The sequence below is a fragment of the Fusarium solani genome, assembly GCF_023522795.1.
Source record: "Fusarium solani strain SB1 chromosome Unknown bctg00000005, whole genome shotgun sequence".
Classification (NCBI taxonomy): Eukaryota; Fungi; Ascomycota; class Sordariomycetes; order Hypocreales; family Nectriaceae; genus Fusarium; species Fusarium solani.
Genome location: NW_027072153.1, coordinates 3,934,212 through 3,952,098, shown reverse-complemented (window position 1 = coordinate 3,952,098; position 17,887 = coordinate 3,934,212). Strand labels below are relative to the sequence as shown.

Sequence of the window (17,887 nt, the reverse complement as noted above, 5' to 3'; positions counted from 1 at the left end):
AGAGGTTCGCTCGAGCCACCACACAACGGTGGGAAGGATTTGTGCTCAAAGGTTGCGACGATCCCTACTTCTCATTCAAGGGAAGCAGGCCATTCATTAAGCTCAAGAAAGATTATATACCAGGCCTTGGTGACACCGCAGACTACGCCATTATTGGGGACGCCGCGATGAGGAAGATGAGCATGAGCTCGGCGTTGGTAGCCTATGGTGGACGTCATTCTATATTGGGTGCGTCGAAAATAAGGACGAGGTCTGCCGCTTTAATGCCAAGCCGAGATTTCGCATAATCGATACGGTCGACAGACATGGCATCTCGAAAGAAATCATCACCTACCTCAATCGCCATGAATACTTCACACGAGCACCATTCGCCAAGTCTATGCCCGGGTTCGATGTCTTATTCGAGCCCGCACGGAGGCTGCAGCCAGAGAAGCTATTCAAACATCCGTTTATAGTAGAAGTGGTCGGTGCTGGCTTCGACAAGCCCGCGAATGTTGGGTACTTTGCTCTGCGATTTCCACTAGTGTTGAAAGTACATAAGGATCGCTTGTTTAGCGATATAATTAGCTTTGAGGAACTGCAGGAGATGGCCTAAAGATGCCTAGAGATACTGGATGATGGAGAACAGGAAGAGAGAAGTTGGCTAGGGGGACTACGAGGCTACGAGCACCTAGTTGACAGATCGAGGACTAGCTCTCCCAGCGACGACGCAGTTTCTATCGCAGATATTGGTGCAGGCAGACAAAGCAACCGGCAACAGCAGAATTTGGGTACAATTGTTGACTCCCAGTGCCTTGATAATATTTCCCTGGGTTCATCAAAGCGGATCCGCGAGCACTTGACAGACCAAGGCCACCCAGAGAAAGCTGCCGTCGGCATTGGAGGTTAAGTAGTTTTCGGCAGCGTCCCTTGTTTCCTTGTCGTATTTCTTATGGCTTGCCAATTGATCTACCTTATCTCCGATGTACGTGTCAACAACCTTAGAGATCGAGTCCTTGTTCAACTCGAGGTGCAGCCTGACTTTCTACTTTCCATTGTCCAGTTTCTCCTCGATGACCGGCCAGTTACGACTAGAGACGATCCATTTGACGCGAGAAGGCTTGGTGATTCTTTGAGACGAGGCAGATCAAGACTGCTTCTTCTTGATATACTTCCTCTCCATGGCAATGCCCTTACAATCGTATCATAGATAGAAGCACCTAAGAGCAAGATATAAAGGTATAAGCTCTTATAGATTATAAACACTCTCAGGGTTGGATGACAGATTGTGCAATCGATGAGTCCACCGCAGCTTTCCGAATCCCTGGCGCAGGTCCCAGACAGGTAGCATTAGACGCCAGCAGGTGTACAAGCTTGTCAAGGTCAATGGTAATCTGGAAGGCTGGGTGATGGCTCTGCTGGGTGGAATCAGTCCACGGCACTCTCGATGATTGGATTGGTACAAGGCCTGTCCCTAGCAGAGGGAGGGGCTCGGCCGGACCGATCGACAGTTCAGGTCTTGGAAGTCCGAATATTGAATAGTCTGCTGGCTCATGACGTCGCAAGTCGACCGATGAGCGTCCAGGTTCGGTTAGAGGCTGCTGGTGATGATTGGCCCGGGAAGCGACTCGTATCTGATCTGGTACTGCGGATATGGGACCGTTGGTTGCTGTCAAGGGTTGCCCATTCTGCAGGTCCGTATTTCGTGTGAGCATTTGGGGCCCAAGCTCTTCAAAATTGACCATATGACTCAAGCTCGCACCACGTAAATAAATTCCCCGGTCTTCTAGGTACTCCTCAACATCTATGGCCTCTAGCCACTCCCCTTGTAGTGGTGCAAATTCTGTCGCTAGCCTAGTCCTAGTCTTGCCACGCACGATCCGCTGCACCAACGGTGACGGTAGTCGACGTATAACGTCTTTACCACCTTCAACAACACGATACATGGATGGCAAATGAACCGCGGACTCCGGGAGGTATTGGTAGTCTGCCACAAGATGAAAGAGGGATAGATTCTTGCGGGACTCGGCTACGAGCAGCTCTTCACCGAGAATATCAAGAGGTAGCATCAAGTCGAGGGATCGGCTCTCGTGTTTAGAACTGTTTGATAAGATAGTAATAACACGTTCGAAGCAAGCTCGAAAGATCCTCTCCGACAGTGGGCTCAAGGTGCGGTTAGCCGTTCGTAGTGTGAGGGATACCGCGTCAGACGACCGGGTGAGTGATGGGGCTGGCATATGCGCTGTTGTGGGCTCGAGCCCCAAGATCCAGCTATTTTGTAGTTCTCCAGCGGCGGTTGTACTTGAGAGCGGCGTTCCTAGGTCTGGTTGTTGAATGCTTGGGTGTGTGGATCCGGAAGCATACAAAAGTCCGGTGGTCTTGTTTGTATCACTAGCAATTGTCGCCATTTCCGAGGCCGCTTGGTTCAGATGAGCCAGAAGACCGGACGAACCCTGTACTTCAGGGGAATCAAGAGCACGCTGATGGAAAGTAGCAAAAGCTGCTAGCGCCTGATCCAAGGCCCTGCTGAGACGTTCGTTGCGAACCCTTTCCAGGTGTATCGCACCCTCTTTTCGAGCTCGGTACGTCCTTTGTGCCAACCTCATCCGCAACCGCTTATTCTAGAGCCCTTTTAGCTGGAGTTTTGTAAAGCAGGTTTGCTACACGCACCTCGACGTCATCCTTATCTCTGACGTCGTCTTGACCTTGTAGGCGAGGTCGGCCACGACGCGGCTCTTGATAATGCGTCATTTTTCTTTCCTTGCTGGGCGAATGTCGGTGGACCTGCCGTAGGTGTGAAAAAGAGGGCTGAGTGAGGAAAGAAAACCGTGCCTGCGCCTGCTGATAAACCCGTGCTGAGGAAAGACAAATTGCGGGGCAGCGTGGGGAGTAAGTCCCCTCCCCCGAGGAAGACAAATTACGGGGCAAAGCTAGACCATTTGTGAATGCCATATGACTACGCTAGGATACACCTCGATGAGGCCAATTGCGGGTGCTGGTAACCTGAGTAGCAGCAATTGGCCAAAGCAAACAACATTTGTAATCTATGAGCTCCTCAATCTGAACTCGCTTTCATCAGCTACTCTGTTTGTAAGATGGATGATGAGAACAGGGTTAAGTGACCGAGCAGGCCCGACGTGCCATTTGCGCTGGCTTGCCTCATTTTGATAAAGAGTTCGTGGTCCCTCGGAGCAGGTGAAGCTCCAAACCCTCCAACGATTCTGTCCATCACTTGATCACACAACGTGGCCTTTACTACAACTCTTGCAAACCTGACGCGCACAATGGTTCCCCAGACTCAGAAGCAGTGGGTAGTTCGCGGCAGCGATGGCTTTGACTCTCTGGAATTCCAGACAGAGTCTCCGATCCCCTCTATCGGCGATCTAGATGTTTTGGTGCAAAGTATTATCATCCATGTCTCGCCTTGGAAGCATCTGTCAGTGGCTGACTCAGTCTACTACCGGTAGTTCACGCCGTTTCGCTTAACTTCCGCGACCTCATTATCCCCAGGGTAAGCGCTTTTGAGCCGTGTGCTCATTCTACAAATTTCCATCCCTTCATCTCTCTGAATCTCCAAGATATCGAGCGTTAACCAAGACATTAGGGACTGTACCCATTCCCGCTGAAGGACGGTCTAGTGCCCCTGTCCGATGGAGCCGGCATCGTCGTCGCTATAGGTTCTCGTGTGAGCCGGTTTACTGTCGGCGACCGGGTTGCAACCTTGGTCCACCAGCACCACCTCGCTGGTCCCCTCGACGCCAGAGGCCTGCACAGTGCCCTAGGAGGCTCTTTCGATGGTGTACTACGAGAGTACGCAGCATTTTCGGAGGAGGGCCTTGTTAGTGTTCCAGGCAATTTGAGCTTACTCGAGGCTGCTTCTCTACCATGCGCCGCCCTGACCGCCTGGAGTGCTCTTTACGGACTTGAAGGCCGGGCGTTGAAGCCGGGCGACATCGTGCTCACTGAAGGCACAGGTGGTGTCAGCAGCTTTGCTGTCCAGGTGCGCTCCCGTGAAACTAGCAAGATAGTCTGACTTGGTGAAACTAATCTTGTCAAAGTTTGCCAAAGCGGCCGGTGCCAGAGTTATTTCAACGACTTCGACAGCTGATAAGGCAGAAAGGCTCAAGGAATTGGGCGCAGACCACGTCATCAACTATAAGGAGAACCCCAAGTGGGGGCAAATTGCGAAGAGCTTGACACCCAATAGCGAAGGCGTTTCCCTCGTCGTCGAGGTTGGAGGGCCATCAACCGCTAGAGAGGTAGGCTAACTTTCCATTCCAAGAAACCCCTCTTGAAGATACAATTTAGGTCCTGACTCGAGAACCCTGTTGGTAGGCGCTCACTGCTGTGAAGATGGAAGGTTTGATCTCAATGGTGGGCTCCATCAGCAGCTTTACTTCGCCCGGAAGCGACGCGAAGGCGCCGACATTCCTCGACGCCATCTACAGCTCCTGTACGGTGCGGGCCGTCGCTGTTGGTTCAAGACTGCAGTTTGAGGAAATGAATCGTGCCATCGAAGCGAATGATATCCATCCTGTCCTGGATGAACGCGTCTTCGAGCTAGAACAAGCGCGAGAAGCCTATCAGTATCTCTGGGATCAGAAGCATCTTGGCAAGGTCGTTCTGCGAATTGCTCATTAGGTGCTACTGTAGAGTTATTTACCTAGTTTAGAGGTCTTCCATAGTCTCGCTGTATCTCAGAATCTTCCACCAGGATTGCTTGAATTCTCTAAAAGTCAACCTCGAAATCCAACCCCAAGACTCTGACGACTTTTACTCCCTGCTGGCCGCGGCCCACGATTGCGCTACAGATATTTTGTCACGGCCCGGTTATCAGTCTCTGTCAGGCGCACGCCCCCAGAAGATAATGTCTTTGGCCATGCTTGGGCGCATAAGGTGCTCATTAAAGGTTGGGAGGTAACACTCGAGGGCAAGTCTGTGTTTGAAAGACCTCAATCTGCGAAGACAAAAAATCCCATTGCACTGAAGCCCAACGCCTAACTCTGTACCTTTGATCGACGCATATTACGGTAAGACTGCTTCTTGGTAGACTTCCTCTCCATGGCAGCTGCCCCAACAATTATAAGTATTGCGAGACCGAGCGGGATATACAATGTCTGCACAACAGCATTCTCGTATCCAGATAAGTCACTGCCTAGCTTCTCTAGACAAATAGCCTCACGAAGACCAGAAAGTCTACCCTCGTCAATCGCTATAACATTCATCTCCGGCGACTATTTATAGATTCTATCGTGAAGGCGGCCTTACAACAGTGTCGCTGAAGCGCATATCCACAAGCACGAGCCCATTCCAGATCCAAGTTTGAGGACCGGACGGCTTAGCTCAGCACATGCTGTGCCCCAACAGGGAACTTGACCGGAAGGAAAATATACTTACTTACTTACATCTCCAATGCGACACCGCTCTCGCCATATGTTCCTATAGGCTATCTCCTGACGTGCAACCCCGGCCGTGTCTACAGCATATCATCTTGGCAACGGCAGCAAACATCAGTACGGCACACGCTTCTCCGGCCACGCTCTTGTATCGACGCGTCAGAGCATCTGCAGAATCGGATGAGATGAAGGTCCGTCTAGTACCTGCATGCTTCTACGCTGCATCAAGAAGCGCAAAACTCGCGGGTTTCGCTTTTAAAAAGCCCGTTATCTTGCCCGGACTTGGCTGGCTGCGATCGCCAGAGTTAAGGGTTTAACTGCGCTTTTAGATGTGAGAAGGGTGGCTCTAGAGGCTTCTGGCACAAACAACTTGCTCCCTGATCGGTTCCCAGAGCGGGCAGAGCGGGCGAGGTGTGTGATCACCAGTCGCTTGATGGGCCCCGAGTCGCCATGTCCCTCTTCAGGGGCTGCCGAGACTGCCCGCCGCTTGGGGGGACGTTCCCTCGATTATCGCCTGCTAGTCCTCGGCCCACCCGTTCCTATACCGCCCATGATGGCTCGCCAGCCTCAAAAACGGGGGGAAGCCAGCATACAGAGAGGGATGATTGGATGAATAGGAGGAAACGGGGGCGGGCACACTCCGGCGAGTTGTTAGTGCTGCACGTATGTCAACCTCGGTTGTCTCACTGCTGCCGGGTTATGAGGCGTTTATAACGGAATTTTCAATCGATTAGAATTACGGGGAATCAAGGTATCCGAAGGACCGAACATGACAAATGGCACGTTGCGGAGGCTCCATAAAGCAAGGCAGCTGCCCTATCCGCTATTCTGATTTGTTATTCTGGCCCAGGTAGACAAATTATAGAGGCAGCCCGGCTTACTTAAACGTGGTTGAAAGTCTAGTCTGAAGTCAAATTGCCTAGATCTCGCGCGAGTCATGGCAGATTCCGCCAATTAATTACCAGCGCAGATGTGAATAGGTAGACAAATTGCGGGTCCGAGCTTACATCAAGAACTTAGTGTTTGTAAGCCATGGACTGCCATTTGATTACGCCGGTAAATCCGCAAGATCACAGGGTCGAGTCAGTGCACACATCGCGCACTCTTGGTCGGTTTATAGCGGCTCCGTCTGGGCATGGAGATCCTTCTATGTTTGGAAATCAGCGCCTTGGCGACCTACTGCACGTCTGCTCAATTACGATGAATGTCATGGAAAGTCCTATAAAATAAGTCGCCGTCCGCCAACCAATTATCACTGTTCGTTTCGTCAAGTTATTATCTTCTATCGCTCCTACTCGACTGACCACTCACTACTCTACTGAACAATGCGAACCCTCCCTCGGCTTGCTGTGCCTAAGGGCTCCACTGTCCTTGTGACTGGAGCAAACGGTCTCCTGGGCTCCCACATTGCTGATCAGTTCCTCACTTACGGATACAAGGTCCGTGGAACTGTTCGAGATCCAGAGAAGAGTTCATGGCTCGCCAATGTCTTTGAGAAGAGACATGGAAAGGGAAGCTTTGAATTGTTCAAGGTTCCAGACATGGCTGCTAAATCCGCTTTCGACGAGGCTGTGAAAGGTAGGCGACCTTATGTGTGGTATGGCTTGATCTCTTTGCTAATATGACATTCTAGGCGTCTCTATCGTCGCTCACTCAGCGTCAGTCCTGTCCTTCGACTTCAACCCCCACAATGTTATTCCTGACGTCATCGCCGGGGCTATCAACGCCCTGAAAGCAGCTCACGCCGAGTCCAGTGTGAAGCGTTTCGTATTCACTTCGTCATCAGCCGCTGCTGTCAGCTCTACTATCGGCGCGCCTGGCATCAAGGTAACAGAGGAGACCTGGAACGATGATGCCGTCAAGGAAGCATGGGCAGAACCCCCGTATACTCCTGAGCGCGCCGCTCCTGTTTATTCTGCCAGCAAGACCCAGGCCGAGCAAGAAGTTTGGAAGTATCACAAGGAGCATCAGAACGAGCGTCCTGACCTTGTGGTCAACACTGGTACGTCATGTCGAAGAGACTTCCTTCTTCTCGCCAGCTAACACTCTCCAAGTACTACCTAATGTGAACTTCGGAAAGTCCGTTGATCCCGTTCGCCAAGGATTCCCTAGCAGTGCTGGAATGCCCGCCTTGTTGTACAATGGACAGGTTGCTGACTTCCACCACATGGTTCCTCGACGTATGTTCCATTGCAGTTTCTGGACCGAGCCCAAACTGATGTCTATTTGTAGAATACTTCATCGACACGCAAGATACTGGTAGACTGCATGTTGCCGCTGGTATTTTTGACCACGTACAAGGCCAACGCATTTTTGGCATGGCTTATCCTTTCAGCTGGGACTCGATCCTCGAAATCCTACGAAAGATTGAGCCGGAGAAGATATTCCCCGAGAACTTCTCGGGCGGAGAAGATCCGAACGAAATCGAGCCCCGTGATAAGGCGGAGCAGCTCCTCCGTGAGCTTGGGCGTCCCGGCTGGACGACCTTGGAGGAGTCGATCCAGGGTACCCTCGAAGGCCTGCAGCTGGCCGAGAAAGCTGCCTCCGCTTAAGGGAAATAAATGGTTATTAGCCCGAGTTAAGCACCAGCTAGAAATGGAAATGGATTTAAATGTGCTAGAGTTCCCTCTCTGAGTCTTTGAGTACACACAGTCACTTCATCGTTACCAGAACGAAATGAGAATGGGTCAAGGCAGGTTGTTGAGCTTGCTTAATGAAATGTGGTGATCTGCCAGTCCAAGTATTTGCTCCAAACCCGTCCGGTTTTTTGCCTAACTGTCAAGGCTAGGAAATGCTCTATAAGGAGAGGGTTTTCCTTCTAAAGAGAATGAAAATTGTCTTATCGTATTACGCCACGATCGTCCTTAACCTGTAGCAAGCATCCTGGAGAGTACCCTAGTCTAGCGCGTGAATCACCTAGTGCTTGGACTATTTCGTCTGGCTCACATAGGCGCTCTTCTTCAAATACGCCTCCATAGTCGTCGCGTTAGGATGAATCCTCCGAATCTCTGCCACATTGGCGCCGTATCCGTCATCGTACCACCAGCTTATCATGCCACCCATCTCAGGGACGCCATGCTTCAGCGCCTTTCCAAGTAAACTAAACGTTGTCGGCGCCGGACTTCCCGTGGCCCTCTCAAAAGACTGGCTGAGTTGCGAAAAGGTCAATTCATCGCCAGCTAATCCGATGGCCTTTTTGTTCCAAGTCGTTGGGTCAGAGAAAGCCTCAGCTGCAAAGTAGCCGATGTCCTCGGTTGCGATCCATTGTGCCGGCTTGTCCTTCATTGTGTCGCGAAGAAGTGTCAGAAAGACCTTCATTGCAAAACTCGGTCCTAGATTATCCATGAAAGTTGTGGGTCGCAAAATAGTCCAGCCCATGGTGCTTTTGCCATTGGAAGTCGAGTCGCGCAGGTGGTGTTCGATCCGGTGCTTAGTTTCAAAGTGTGGTACAGGGGTTGGATTGTCCCAAGATCTCTCGTCACCGCCGCGATCAACACTGCTGTAGACAAAGTGTTGGACGCCTGCCTTGATTGACTCGTCAATCAGGCCCTTTCCTTGCCTCACTTCGCCCTCCAATACGGCAGCTTTGCCGCCGGATGCTTGGATAGAGTAAACGCCCCAGAGTGGTATAGTTCCGGCGACCTTCTTGGCAGATTGAAGGAGAGAGGGGATTGATTCGAGATCACCCTCGACCAGCTTGATGTTGGGCGACTTGGCGGCGAGACGTTTTGCGCTGGGGGATTGTGCATTGCGGGTGACGGCGAGGAGAAGAAAGTCGGAGGGCTGCTTTGCGACGAGAGCGTTGATGACAGCTCCGCCTTGTCTGCCGGTCGCGCCGGTGATGAGAAGGGCACGAGACATGATGAGAGACTGTGGTGATGAACAAGGTGAAGTAAAGAAGCCGGCGTGGAGTGAAATGGTGATGACTGAATCCGAGAGGGAAGTATGGGAGATTTGCGTCTTAAGTACGAAGACGTGGTCACACCAATAAAACTAGGAAACTATGTCCGTTCTCGATGTGCAGCGGACTTGTGCGGAGGTTTAGAGACCTGGTAGTCTACCTTAGTCATGGGGTGTTGGCTAAGAAACGAGACTGAGACTCGGCAATCAACAACGGATACCTTCAAGCGCAAATCAACTGCAATCTGAGACGCTGGTAACGCATGACAGCCTCCACCCAGAGTGCTTAAAATTTAAAGTTCAGGGCGATTATTAAGCACCTCATCGAATAATTAGCAGCTTGAAAGGCTCAAAGGGACGGCTGGGCCCCGTTGGGGAAGAAAAAAAAACCCGGACTGGCTGGGGCGGTCGCCCTCCCAATTTGGTCCGGTGTTTTCTTTCCAACGCGAAGCAGGGGTGCCAATGAACCCTGATGGTGCGCTTAATAATCACCCCCTTAAGCAAAGAAGACAAATAATTTACCGCTTGTCCGCCGCTTGTCCGCCGTTTGTCCGCGATTTGGTTCTCCGGTTCCGAGAGTCTCAATCTACGGATATCTACCTATATCCATGGTGGTACTCAGATTACTGACTCAGTCGGTACAGGTGTGATGCCGACATCAAACGCGAAGTTCTAGGCTGGTAAGGTATTCCTGCTTTTATACAAGCAGCATTCTGGAGTGACATCAGTAAGTGGCATTCAAGCAAGCCCATCGGGGTTACGGACCTCCCCGACTGCCCGGCCGTCGATCTCATGAGGGTTCACAGCATCAACAGATCATCCTGGGATTTATGCCGCTATGGTACGTAGTAAAAGGGTTCATCATTAGTCGGGTTGTGATGGGCTGGGTTGGTTCGGGCCAGTGTTGCGTTCGGATTCAGGTTCGCGTTTTATACAAAACCTTTCTTAGGCATTAGATCCAATGAGTGCGGGGTCTAAACTGGTCCCTACTAAAAACGCTCGCTTTCGCATTCTCGCATCCGCGCTTTAGGCGGCAGATCGACGGACATCTTGATGCGACCTCTGGGCATCGGTCGCCCAAGTGGCTGAGCAGCTTATACGTAGTCCTCCTCGAGCGTGAAACGCTAGCCTCATAGGTCCGAAATGTGTTGAGTCAGATTCGTACGTACGTCACGACACAAGCCGTGAAATGGTACTTGCCTGCAACGTGTACAGCCCCAGTACCTCCTTGATGTCATCAAGTAGTGAAGCCCAGGCGGGAATGCTTATTATCATTCTGTTGGGAATCACATAATTCCAGCGCCGAAGTTTCAACTGAGTTGTGGTGTTCTGCATACTGGCTCATCATCATTGCTCACCTGGAGCTCTCAAAGGAGACGGAGCGCCACTCATCATGCAGTTCTTCAACGCAAAACTCAAGAAACCACTGCAAAAGGTGCAGGTGATTACTCTCGTATTACTATTTATTCTGGTATGCGTGCGCATCAGCACTGGGTCGACAGCCCTCGACGCTCTGACACTTCTCATGGTACGCTTCCAACACAAGTTTCACGAAATGATACTGCAGTGTTCGCTGACTGTCCCGGGGCAAACGGTCTCTTGTTTCCCCCCCTTTTTTTTTAATTTTCTTTTTATCAGCTACGAGCTAGTGACACAGAACATGGGCCGGTACAGCCACTTGGGCAGCTCCAAAACGTACTGCATCATCAACTTGGTCGACACCAGTCTGTGGACTATCATCATGATCGTTGGCATGGCAACAAATCTGAGAAAATGTCTTCCAGACTCTGGGAACAGCCGGTGTGGGCTTTTCTTTGCCATATCTGCTACATCACCACTCCTCTCGTACGTACTCGGTACCTCTGACAGATATCCTGTACAGCCGGCTCTAGATGGTCACTGACAAACCGAGCCGCTGAGACAGATTACCGGCTACAACATGACACTGTACTGGCGAGACTGGCACGCAGATCAGAGTCAGTGACGTATTGGCAGGCGCCGTGCTGTGTCTTCCATCACGCATAACTCCACGAACGTCTGAGAGGGGTGGGGGTGGCAATTCGCAGTCGAGTCTGGTTTATATCTGCAGACGTCCCACACTCGGCGGCTAGATGCTCACATGTACATCGCCCTGGTCCTCGAACTGCAATCTCTGTCTATAGTCAGGCGGAACAGATGGCATAGCATGCCACTTTCCTGATCAAGAAGGATTTGTACTCAGATGTAGTAACTAGGCCCTACAAAAATCTGGCCGTCACAGCCCTCGGCCATTTTGTCACTTTCAAATGCTTGGGGTCATGGGCCAACTGCAGCTCGATGGCCTTCAGGAGCCTCCTAGGCCAACCTTTGACGTACCAAAACTGCTGTTCGACAAAACTCAGCAACACTGCGAAGTACGACAACAGAACCAGAGCGTAGGGATTCTTGGCTTGGATGTCCGACATGACATTTGCAGGAATAACATATGGGAAGAACATGACCATGCCGATCTCTGCCTGGGGGCCGGCATGCGCGATGAGTATTGCCGCCTTTCGTAGCTGCAACGTGGCAAACTCGTAGTCTGCTCTGCTGGAATCCGGAAGACTAGTACGATAAAAGGAGAACAGACGGCGCAACGCCTTGAAAGTGTCCAGGGGCAAAGCACTGTGATCCAGTGGTGGGTCAAAACTTTGCGGTGTCAAAGTCAGCTGATATCGGTTTCGGGGAGGACAAGATCACGTACTCATAAGAAGCCTCGTCGTGCTGTTCTATTATCCAGATGCCTTGGGACCATGCGGATAACGGTGTGCCTGAGAGCTCCGTCCGCCCAACTAAAAGGCTGGACCGCAGGCCACGTATCAAGACAAAGAGTTGCAGAATATCCGCCATGGCATCCTTGGTCTGACCCGCGGAAGAAAAAGCGTACATGACAATGGTGGATGAAAAACAGAACGCAGGTTTCCAGTTTTCCTCGCCAATATTGGCAAAGATGCCGCGGAAGCCTTCCATGCCGCGGGTCTGGTGGTAGGCTGCGATATCCAGATACTTGTCTCTCTTTGCGGGCAGCAAGTGAGCTTTGTGCAGGGCAGCGACGGAGAGTAGGCCGTGGGAGAGGAATGGCGAGCTGTATGAAATCTCGGGGACAACCATGCGCCAGACATGTTGCATGTCCAGCCTTAGCGCAAGGGTATTGGCGGTGACAGTGGAGTAGTGGTGCATCAATTCCAGGCCATGGTTCAAGAAATCGGCAGAAGGGTTTGGTAGCGGCGTAGCCCAAAGTTTGGCCAGGGACGGATCATTGCGAAGCGGACTCGGTTCAGGCTCCATCTTCATCCCAGCCGGCCGGACGGGGTCGGTGTCCTGGGAGGGCTGTGGGAGGGAAGCCAAGCTGCATGCCATCCCACGCCGGGCGCAGTTAAAGCACGAAGGAAGTCTTTCGTCACACTATGAGGGACCATTGTGAAAGCTCAGTAAAGTCCGGCGGAGTTCGAGGGAAAGGCGGATTAAGGGGCTCCATAATGTTGCGCCGATGACACACATACCTTGACTTTCCGGCGTTTACACTCCCGGCATCCGCTCCGAGACTTGGTATGCGAGCGTCGTGGGATCATTTTAGATGCCCCGGTCGCCACTGACGCGGGAAAAGACATCGGTGAAGGTATGTATGTCCAACCGCGGGTTCGTACACGACCGATGGCGCGGGTCACCGAAAGTAACTTGAGAGGTCGCCAATCATGGGAGGGTCGCATGGCGGAGAAGGCCTAGTTATAGGCTTACAAGGGGCCTGAAACGCGAATACGCGGCATTCGGATGCGCCGGGAATTGTGGAAAATGGCAGAGCCCCATTCACGCTCGCTAAGAATGCCAAGTGGCCCCCTAGTCTTCCAAATATATCCAGAATGATGCCCCAGCGTCCGTGGCCCGAGCGGTGAATCCCGAGCTATGATTGGGGAAGCCATGCGTGATTCACTGTCCTAGACTGCCGGTTTTCTGGTATGAATGTTTGCGTAGCCATGGCGGGTCTCCAGGGGCTCGAATACTCCGTTGGGGAAGACATGAACGAAGAAACTGTCCTTCTTCGAAAACCTTCAAAAGTGAGTCACGCCCTCTGGGCATGTTAGGGAAACCGAATTAAACCATTTCACCGAGGATTTTCGCCCCAGTCTCATCTTCACCGGAAACCATTCAAACAATATCACGCTTATTACTCCTCACAAAACATGGCTGCCGAGTGCGACCCCAACTATCGACATGCAGAGTGGTCCTTTTACCGCTTTGAGCCCTCGACAGCCGCGGCCATCATATTCATCATGCTCTTCACCGTCACAACGAGTATTCATATCTTCCAGATGATAAAGACCAAAACCTGGTACATGATTGCTTTCTGCCTCGGCGGCATATGTTAGTCACTTCAAGAGGCTTTCAAACACCCCGGCTTTCTATCGTTCACTTTCACTGACATGGTCACCGCAGCTGAAGTAGCCGGATACGTTGGCCGTGTGATTAACTCAGATGAGGACCCTGGCTGCTGGACATTAGGCCCCTACGTTGTTCAAAGCGTCTTGCTTCTTATTGCACCGGCTCTTATGGCGGCCTCTATCTACATGATACTAAGCCGCATCATCCTTCTGACGGAAGGAGAGGTACATGCAGTCATCAAGAGACGGTGGCTAACCAAGATCTTCGTGTTGGGAGATGTTATATCGCTCGAGCTCCAGTCAGCGGGTATGCACCTAATAATCCCCAGCCCCCATTTAGTGATAGAAGCCCTGCTGACTCTGGATGATTTCAGGCGGAAGTATGATGTCTGGGGCCAACGATGGGAACAACCTCATGAAGTCCGGCGAGTACGTCATCATCGCCGGCCTCTTCTTCCAGCTGGCCATTTTCGGCATCTTCGTCGTGGCCATCAGCCTCTTCCATCGCCGGATGAATCTAGCCCCGACTGAGAAGAGCCAAGAGCCCTCGATTCGGTGGCGCCAATATCTCACTACGCTTTATGTCACAAGTGGACTCATCTGGGCAAGAAGTTTATTCCGAGTCATCGAGTACCTTGAGGGCAACGACGGATATCTCATGAGAACCGAAGCCTTTGTCTTCGTTTTCGATGCTACCCTCGTTTGGGTTGTTATGGCTTGGATGAACTGGTTCCATCCTAGCGAGATTGGCCTGCTCCTTCGCAATGAGCACCCGATGACGAATGGTTTCGAGCTACTTCCGTTTCGACGACCATTTCAGAAGATTCAGTCTTGAGCAGCGCTGCTTGTGCCGGCGGCCGGGATCAATGATGGGTTTAGGGTTTCGGGTTTCGCTTGTGTTCGCGAGGACTCAGCCAATAAGATCGCGTCTTCGACGAACAGCACCCTTGTCGGTTCTAGGAACTAGTACGCATTGGTTTTAAATCGTACGCTATCCCTATTAAACAGCACGGTACCCCAGTTCATTTGATAAGATAAGGGATGATCCGGACACCTCTACAGCCAGCCTCGGAAAAGCGCCTCTTCATTTCTTTTATGTTTGATAATATTTCTTGCCCAATGAATATCTCAGATTTATGCCCATAATGTCTCGTGTTCGTAGATCATGTTATTTGGCCCCCGTAGGTGGTAGAAAAAAAGCAGAGCATGTCGGTCAGCGATTGGATATGTGTGACGAAGCTATTAGAACCATTGGTTCCCGTATCACAAAAACGGGGGGGCCTCTACTTTTGGGTATTTGGTCCAGTGGTCTATTAGTCACAATATGTCAAAGGGACCAGGGGAAAATCAAAATAGAAGGGGCTGCAGGATGGGGGAGCTGAGCTGTCCAGGAGCGATAAAGCAAAAGGGTTGCGCCCCAGATGACCATTGAGCAAAGCGTGTATGAAGAAAGATTTTATTGCATTTTCAAATCATGGGTCGTCGGGCACTTTCACTCGAGGAAAAGGGAGCACGCGCTCGGGACCGCTCGCGGAAGCACCGGTCCGAGCAGCGTCAAAAACGACAGGCCGAATACGTATAAGATTGTTCGCTCTACTCTACAGTCCGCCCAATCAACAACACCAACGACACACCCCCAATTGTTGGACATATGACTGTGCCTGGTCCTGGTAAGACTTTCTCCATTTACGTTCCCCCCTCTCTCTCAAATGCCTGACATTGCCTACCCTCTAACTCAACTCTAGTCCAAACGAGCCTCTTTGATCATCAAGAGACTGCAGCGTCATCAACATGTCTCCCCTCGCGGCCACCGCTTCCATAATTGTACAGTCAAACAACAGCACCTGAGATAAGCTTTACGGCAGCACCCCCAGCGCCATTGTCCTCTTCCAACCTCGATTCCAATAATCTCGACCTCGCTCACCAGAACGCTCGTCCATTCCTCTTGCCAAAGCCCAGTTACTCCGACTCGTTGCCGGCTGCCCCCCCAAGGCACCAACCTAGGGCTCTTCCCCTACGGATCTCTCCACATAGGTCAGGTATCTCGGCCCTTGCATATTTCATTCAAGCTCTACGCACACAAGGAATCCATAATAACCCCAAATTCATTAAGCGTGGTAGCGCAGTATATAACCAGGTATTCCGCTATTCTTTCAGCCCGACATATCCTTATAAGTTCGGAAACAATAACCAAAGTTTCGTTGAATATGCGGTACTAAAAAGGCTTACCACAGGCCCGAACCTTGTTAAAGCAAATGAATCAGAACATGCCCAAACTCTTCAAGAAGTCACTTAGCATCTACAGAACTTCCTTCCGCCCCTCTCAATAGTCTTCGGCGATAGCGGCTCCTATAATACCAGCGACTATTTTCACCAATGGCAAGGCTTTCTATCAGATAAGTCAACTCGGCCTTTATCTTTCCGAAAGTCACAAGGACCACTTTTGCATTCACGGGTTTCAATAGCGCGATAGTGGGATATTGATAGCATTTGGTTAGGGGCAACGGGCCATTAGGCGATTTGACCGCCCAATGATTTTCGACTTTCTTTTCTTCTATCTCCTACTCTCAATCTTTCCACCGATCAGGTGATCCAGCCTCATGGACTTCACTTAGCGAAGACAAGGCACATTCTTCTTAGCGCATTCAACATAGGGTATATTCGCTTCTCCGTCTTCCTCTTTTTCCCCCATGCAGCTTGCGGCTCAAATCTGAGCACCTCGACAATCAAGAACGCCCTAAGCCTTAAACGGCAGAAAGATCTTCATAACCAAATCATCATTCCAGCAGCCTACGAAACAATTTCAGGACCGACCCTACAGGAGATACCCCGAATATACGAAATCGCATATGCTAAGTCTCATTTATTCCAGGAGAAACCAGGCAATAAGCGATAGAGAGCAGAGGATAAGAGTCGATCTTTATACCTCCGACATACGATTCCGGCCTAATACTTAATGCCTTTCTAGCAATCAGTCCTTAAGAATGCCAATTCATACCAGATCTTAAATCAGTCAGGGGAACCAGTTCCATACTTCAAAGATCCTCGATTACTTTTCCAGTCCCATAACCTTAAAAATACCTTCGGTCGAGAAACCCTCTAAGAAACCCTAAATCTCCTCTAAGAGATTATATTTTAAGCTTTAGACCCTGCGCATCTAGATATTCGCTCGTGCTAGCTAGATATTAGGTTTAGGGATCATGCCACTAATCCTGATCCTTAAGATCCCTCGGGATTTAAGCCCTACACTCTCCTATGGAAGAGCTAATGCCACCACCACCTTCATAAGAAGCTCTCTCAAATCAACCCTAGCGCTCAATTTAACGCTACCTACTTCTAAGGGTTTCTTCTTCGAGACATTAATAACTATCAGTCTAAGGCAATATCTAATAGAGCCTTAAATCCAGGTCGCCGTGAGCAAGGAGATCCCGGCATCATCCGCTTCAAGGCATATAACTACATCAAAGAGCAAATCTCCATTATATTCAATAGCTACAATATCTTCAGGTCAGGATTTCTTCCTCTTCTTGCTCTCAATAAGGGAATGATCAAAGGTCTTTCATTAACCGGCGAGGGCGGTCAGCATGCTCCCGTAACCCAGATGAGCCGCAGCTCCTTATTGAAAGCCTGGGAAGCTAATAAGCGTCATGTAAGAGCCATATCAGATATAAAAACTCGAGCAAGTTATAGTATCCGAAAAGAGATAACTTTTCGTTTTAATATAATTCTTACTATGTGGGATCATAGCTACTTTGATCCCAGCTTAAATCCCCCCATCGGTCAAATATTATGGAACGTGTCACTCGCGCCTAATACTATGGAGCATTACCCATTCTAGATAGTCCCTACTAGGGATATTAATTGCCTTATATTCACCTAGGCAGCATAGTTTATTGTACCCCTTGATTATCTATTCCGGTAGGCTTCATGAAGTCCCGCTTATTCCTCACCTCGCCTAATTCTTACTCTCTACACCGCCCAGCTCTTTTGTCGGCTTCTCATATATTACCTCAACGCTAAACGGCGCTTTTCATATAACAACTGGATTTAGCTATCACGATAGACCATATAAAATGGGTCAAAAAGAAGATCACAACTGGAGCGACGCGGTCTTAGGCTTGACGGTCCAGTGAATTCAGCGGGGATGCCATGGATTCCCCGAGACTACATGGACTAGCGTGGTAGACATATCGCCCTCGAGACTCTTATTTAGCT

General features: G+C 50.6%; 6 protein-coding genes across 6 annotated transcripts; 3 read left to right on the top strand and 3 right to left on the bottom strand.

Moving 5' to 3' along the window:
• Positions 1-1,247: 1,247 nt before the first annotated feature.
• MRS44_009672 (uncharacterized protein) lies at positions 1,248-2,730 on the bottom strand (the record flags this gene model as incomplete). The annotated part of the gene is made up of 2 exons (XM_065621416.1): positions 1,248-2,600; positions 2,650-2,730. 2 exons carry the CDS (start codon positions 2,728-2,730, stop codon positions 1,248-1,250), a joined length of 1,434 nt encoding a protein of 477 aa, XP_065477488.1.
• A 533-nt stretch (positions 2,731-3,263) lies between these two features.
• Positions 3,264-4,620, top strand: MRS44_009671 (uncharacterized protein; the record flags this gene model as incomplete). The annotated part of the gene is made up of 4 exons (XM_065621415.1): positions 3,264-3,381; positions 3,618-3,979; positions 4,038-4,238; positions 4,315-4,620. The coding sequence occupies 4 exons, from the start codon at positions 3,264-3,266 to the stop codon at positions 4,618-4,620; spliced, it is 987 nt and encodes a 328-aa protein (XP_065477487.1).
• A 2,080-nt stretch (positions 4,621-6,700) lies between these two features.
• Positions 6,701-7,927, top strand: MRS44_009670 (uncharacterized protein; the record flags this gene model as incomplete). Its single annotated transcript, XM_065621414.1, has 4 exons — positions 6,701-6,953; positions 7,009-7,377; positions 7,415-7,555; positions 7,608-7,927. 4 exons carry the CDS (start codon positions 6,701-6,703, stop codon positions 7,925-7,927), a joined length of 1,083 nt encoding a protein of 360 aa, XP_065477486.1.
• A 376-nt stretch (positions 7,928-8,303) lies between these two features.
• MRS44_009669 (uncharacterized protein) lies at positions 8,304-9,236 on the bottom strand (the record flags this gene model as incomplete). The annotated part of the gene is made up of 1 exon (XM_065621413.1): positions 8,304-9,236. The coding sequence occupies one exon, from the start codon at positions 9,234-9,236 to the stop codon at positions 8,304-8,306; it is 933 nt and encodes a 310-aa protein (XP_065477485.1).
• Positions 9,237-11,512: 2,276 nt separating this feature from the next.
• MRS44_009668 (uncharacterized protein) lies at positions 11,513-12,771 on the bottom strand (the record flags this gene model as incomplete). The annotated part of the gene is made up of 3 exons (XM_065621412.1): positions 11,513-11,942; positions 11,998-12,623; positions 12,700-12,771. 3 exons carry the CDS (start codon positions 12,769-12,771, stop codon positions 11,513-11,515), a joined length of 1,128 nt encoding a protein of 375 aa, XP_065477484.1.
• A 703-nt stretch (positions 12,772-13,474) lies between these two features.
• MRS44_009667 (uncharacterized protein) lies at positions 13,475-14,507 on the top strand (the record flags this gene model as incomplete). The annotated part of the gene is made up of 3 exons (XM_065621411.1): positions 13,475-13,655; positions 13,728-13,979; positions 14,047-14,507. The coding sequence occupies 3 exons, from the start codon at positions 13,475-13,477 to the stop codon at positions 14,505-14,507; spliced, it is 894 nt and encodes a 297-aa protein (XP_065477483.1).
• Between the last annotated feature and the right edge of the window lie 3,380 nt (positions 14,508-17,887).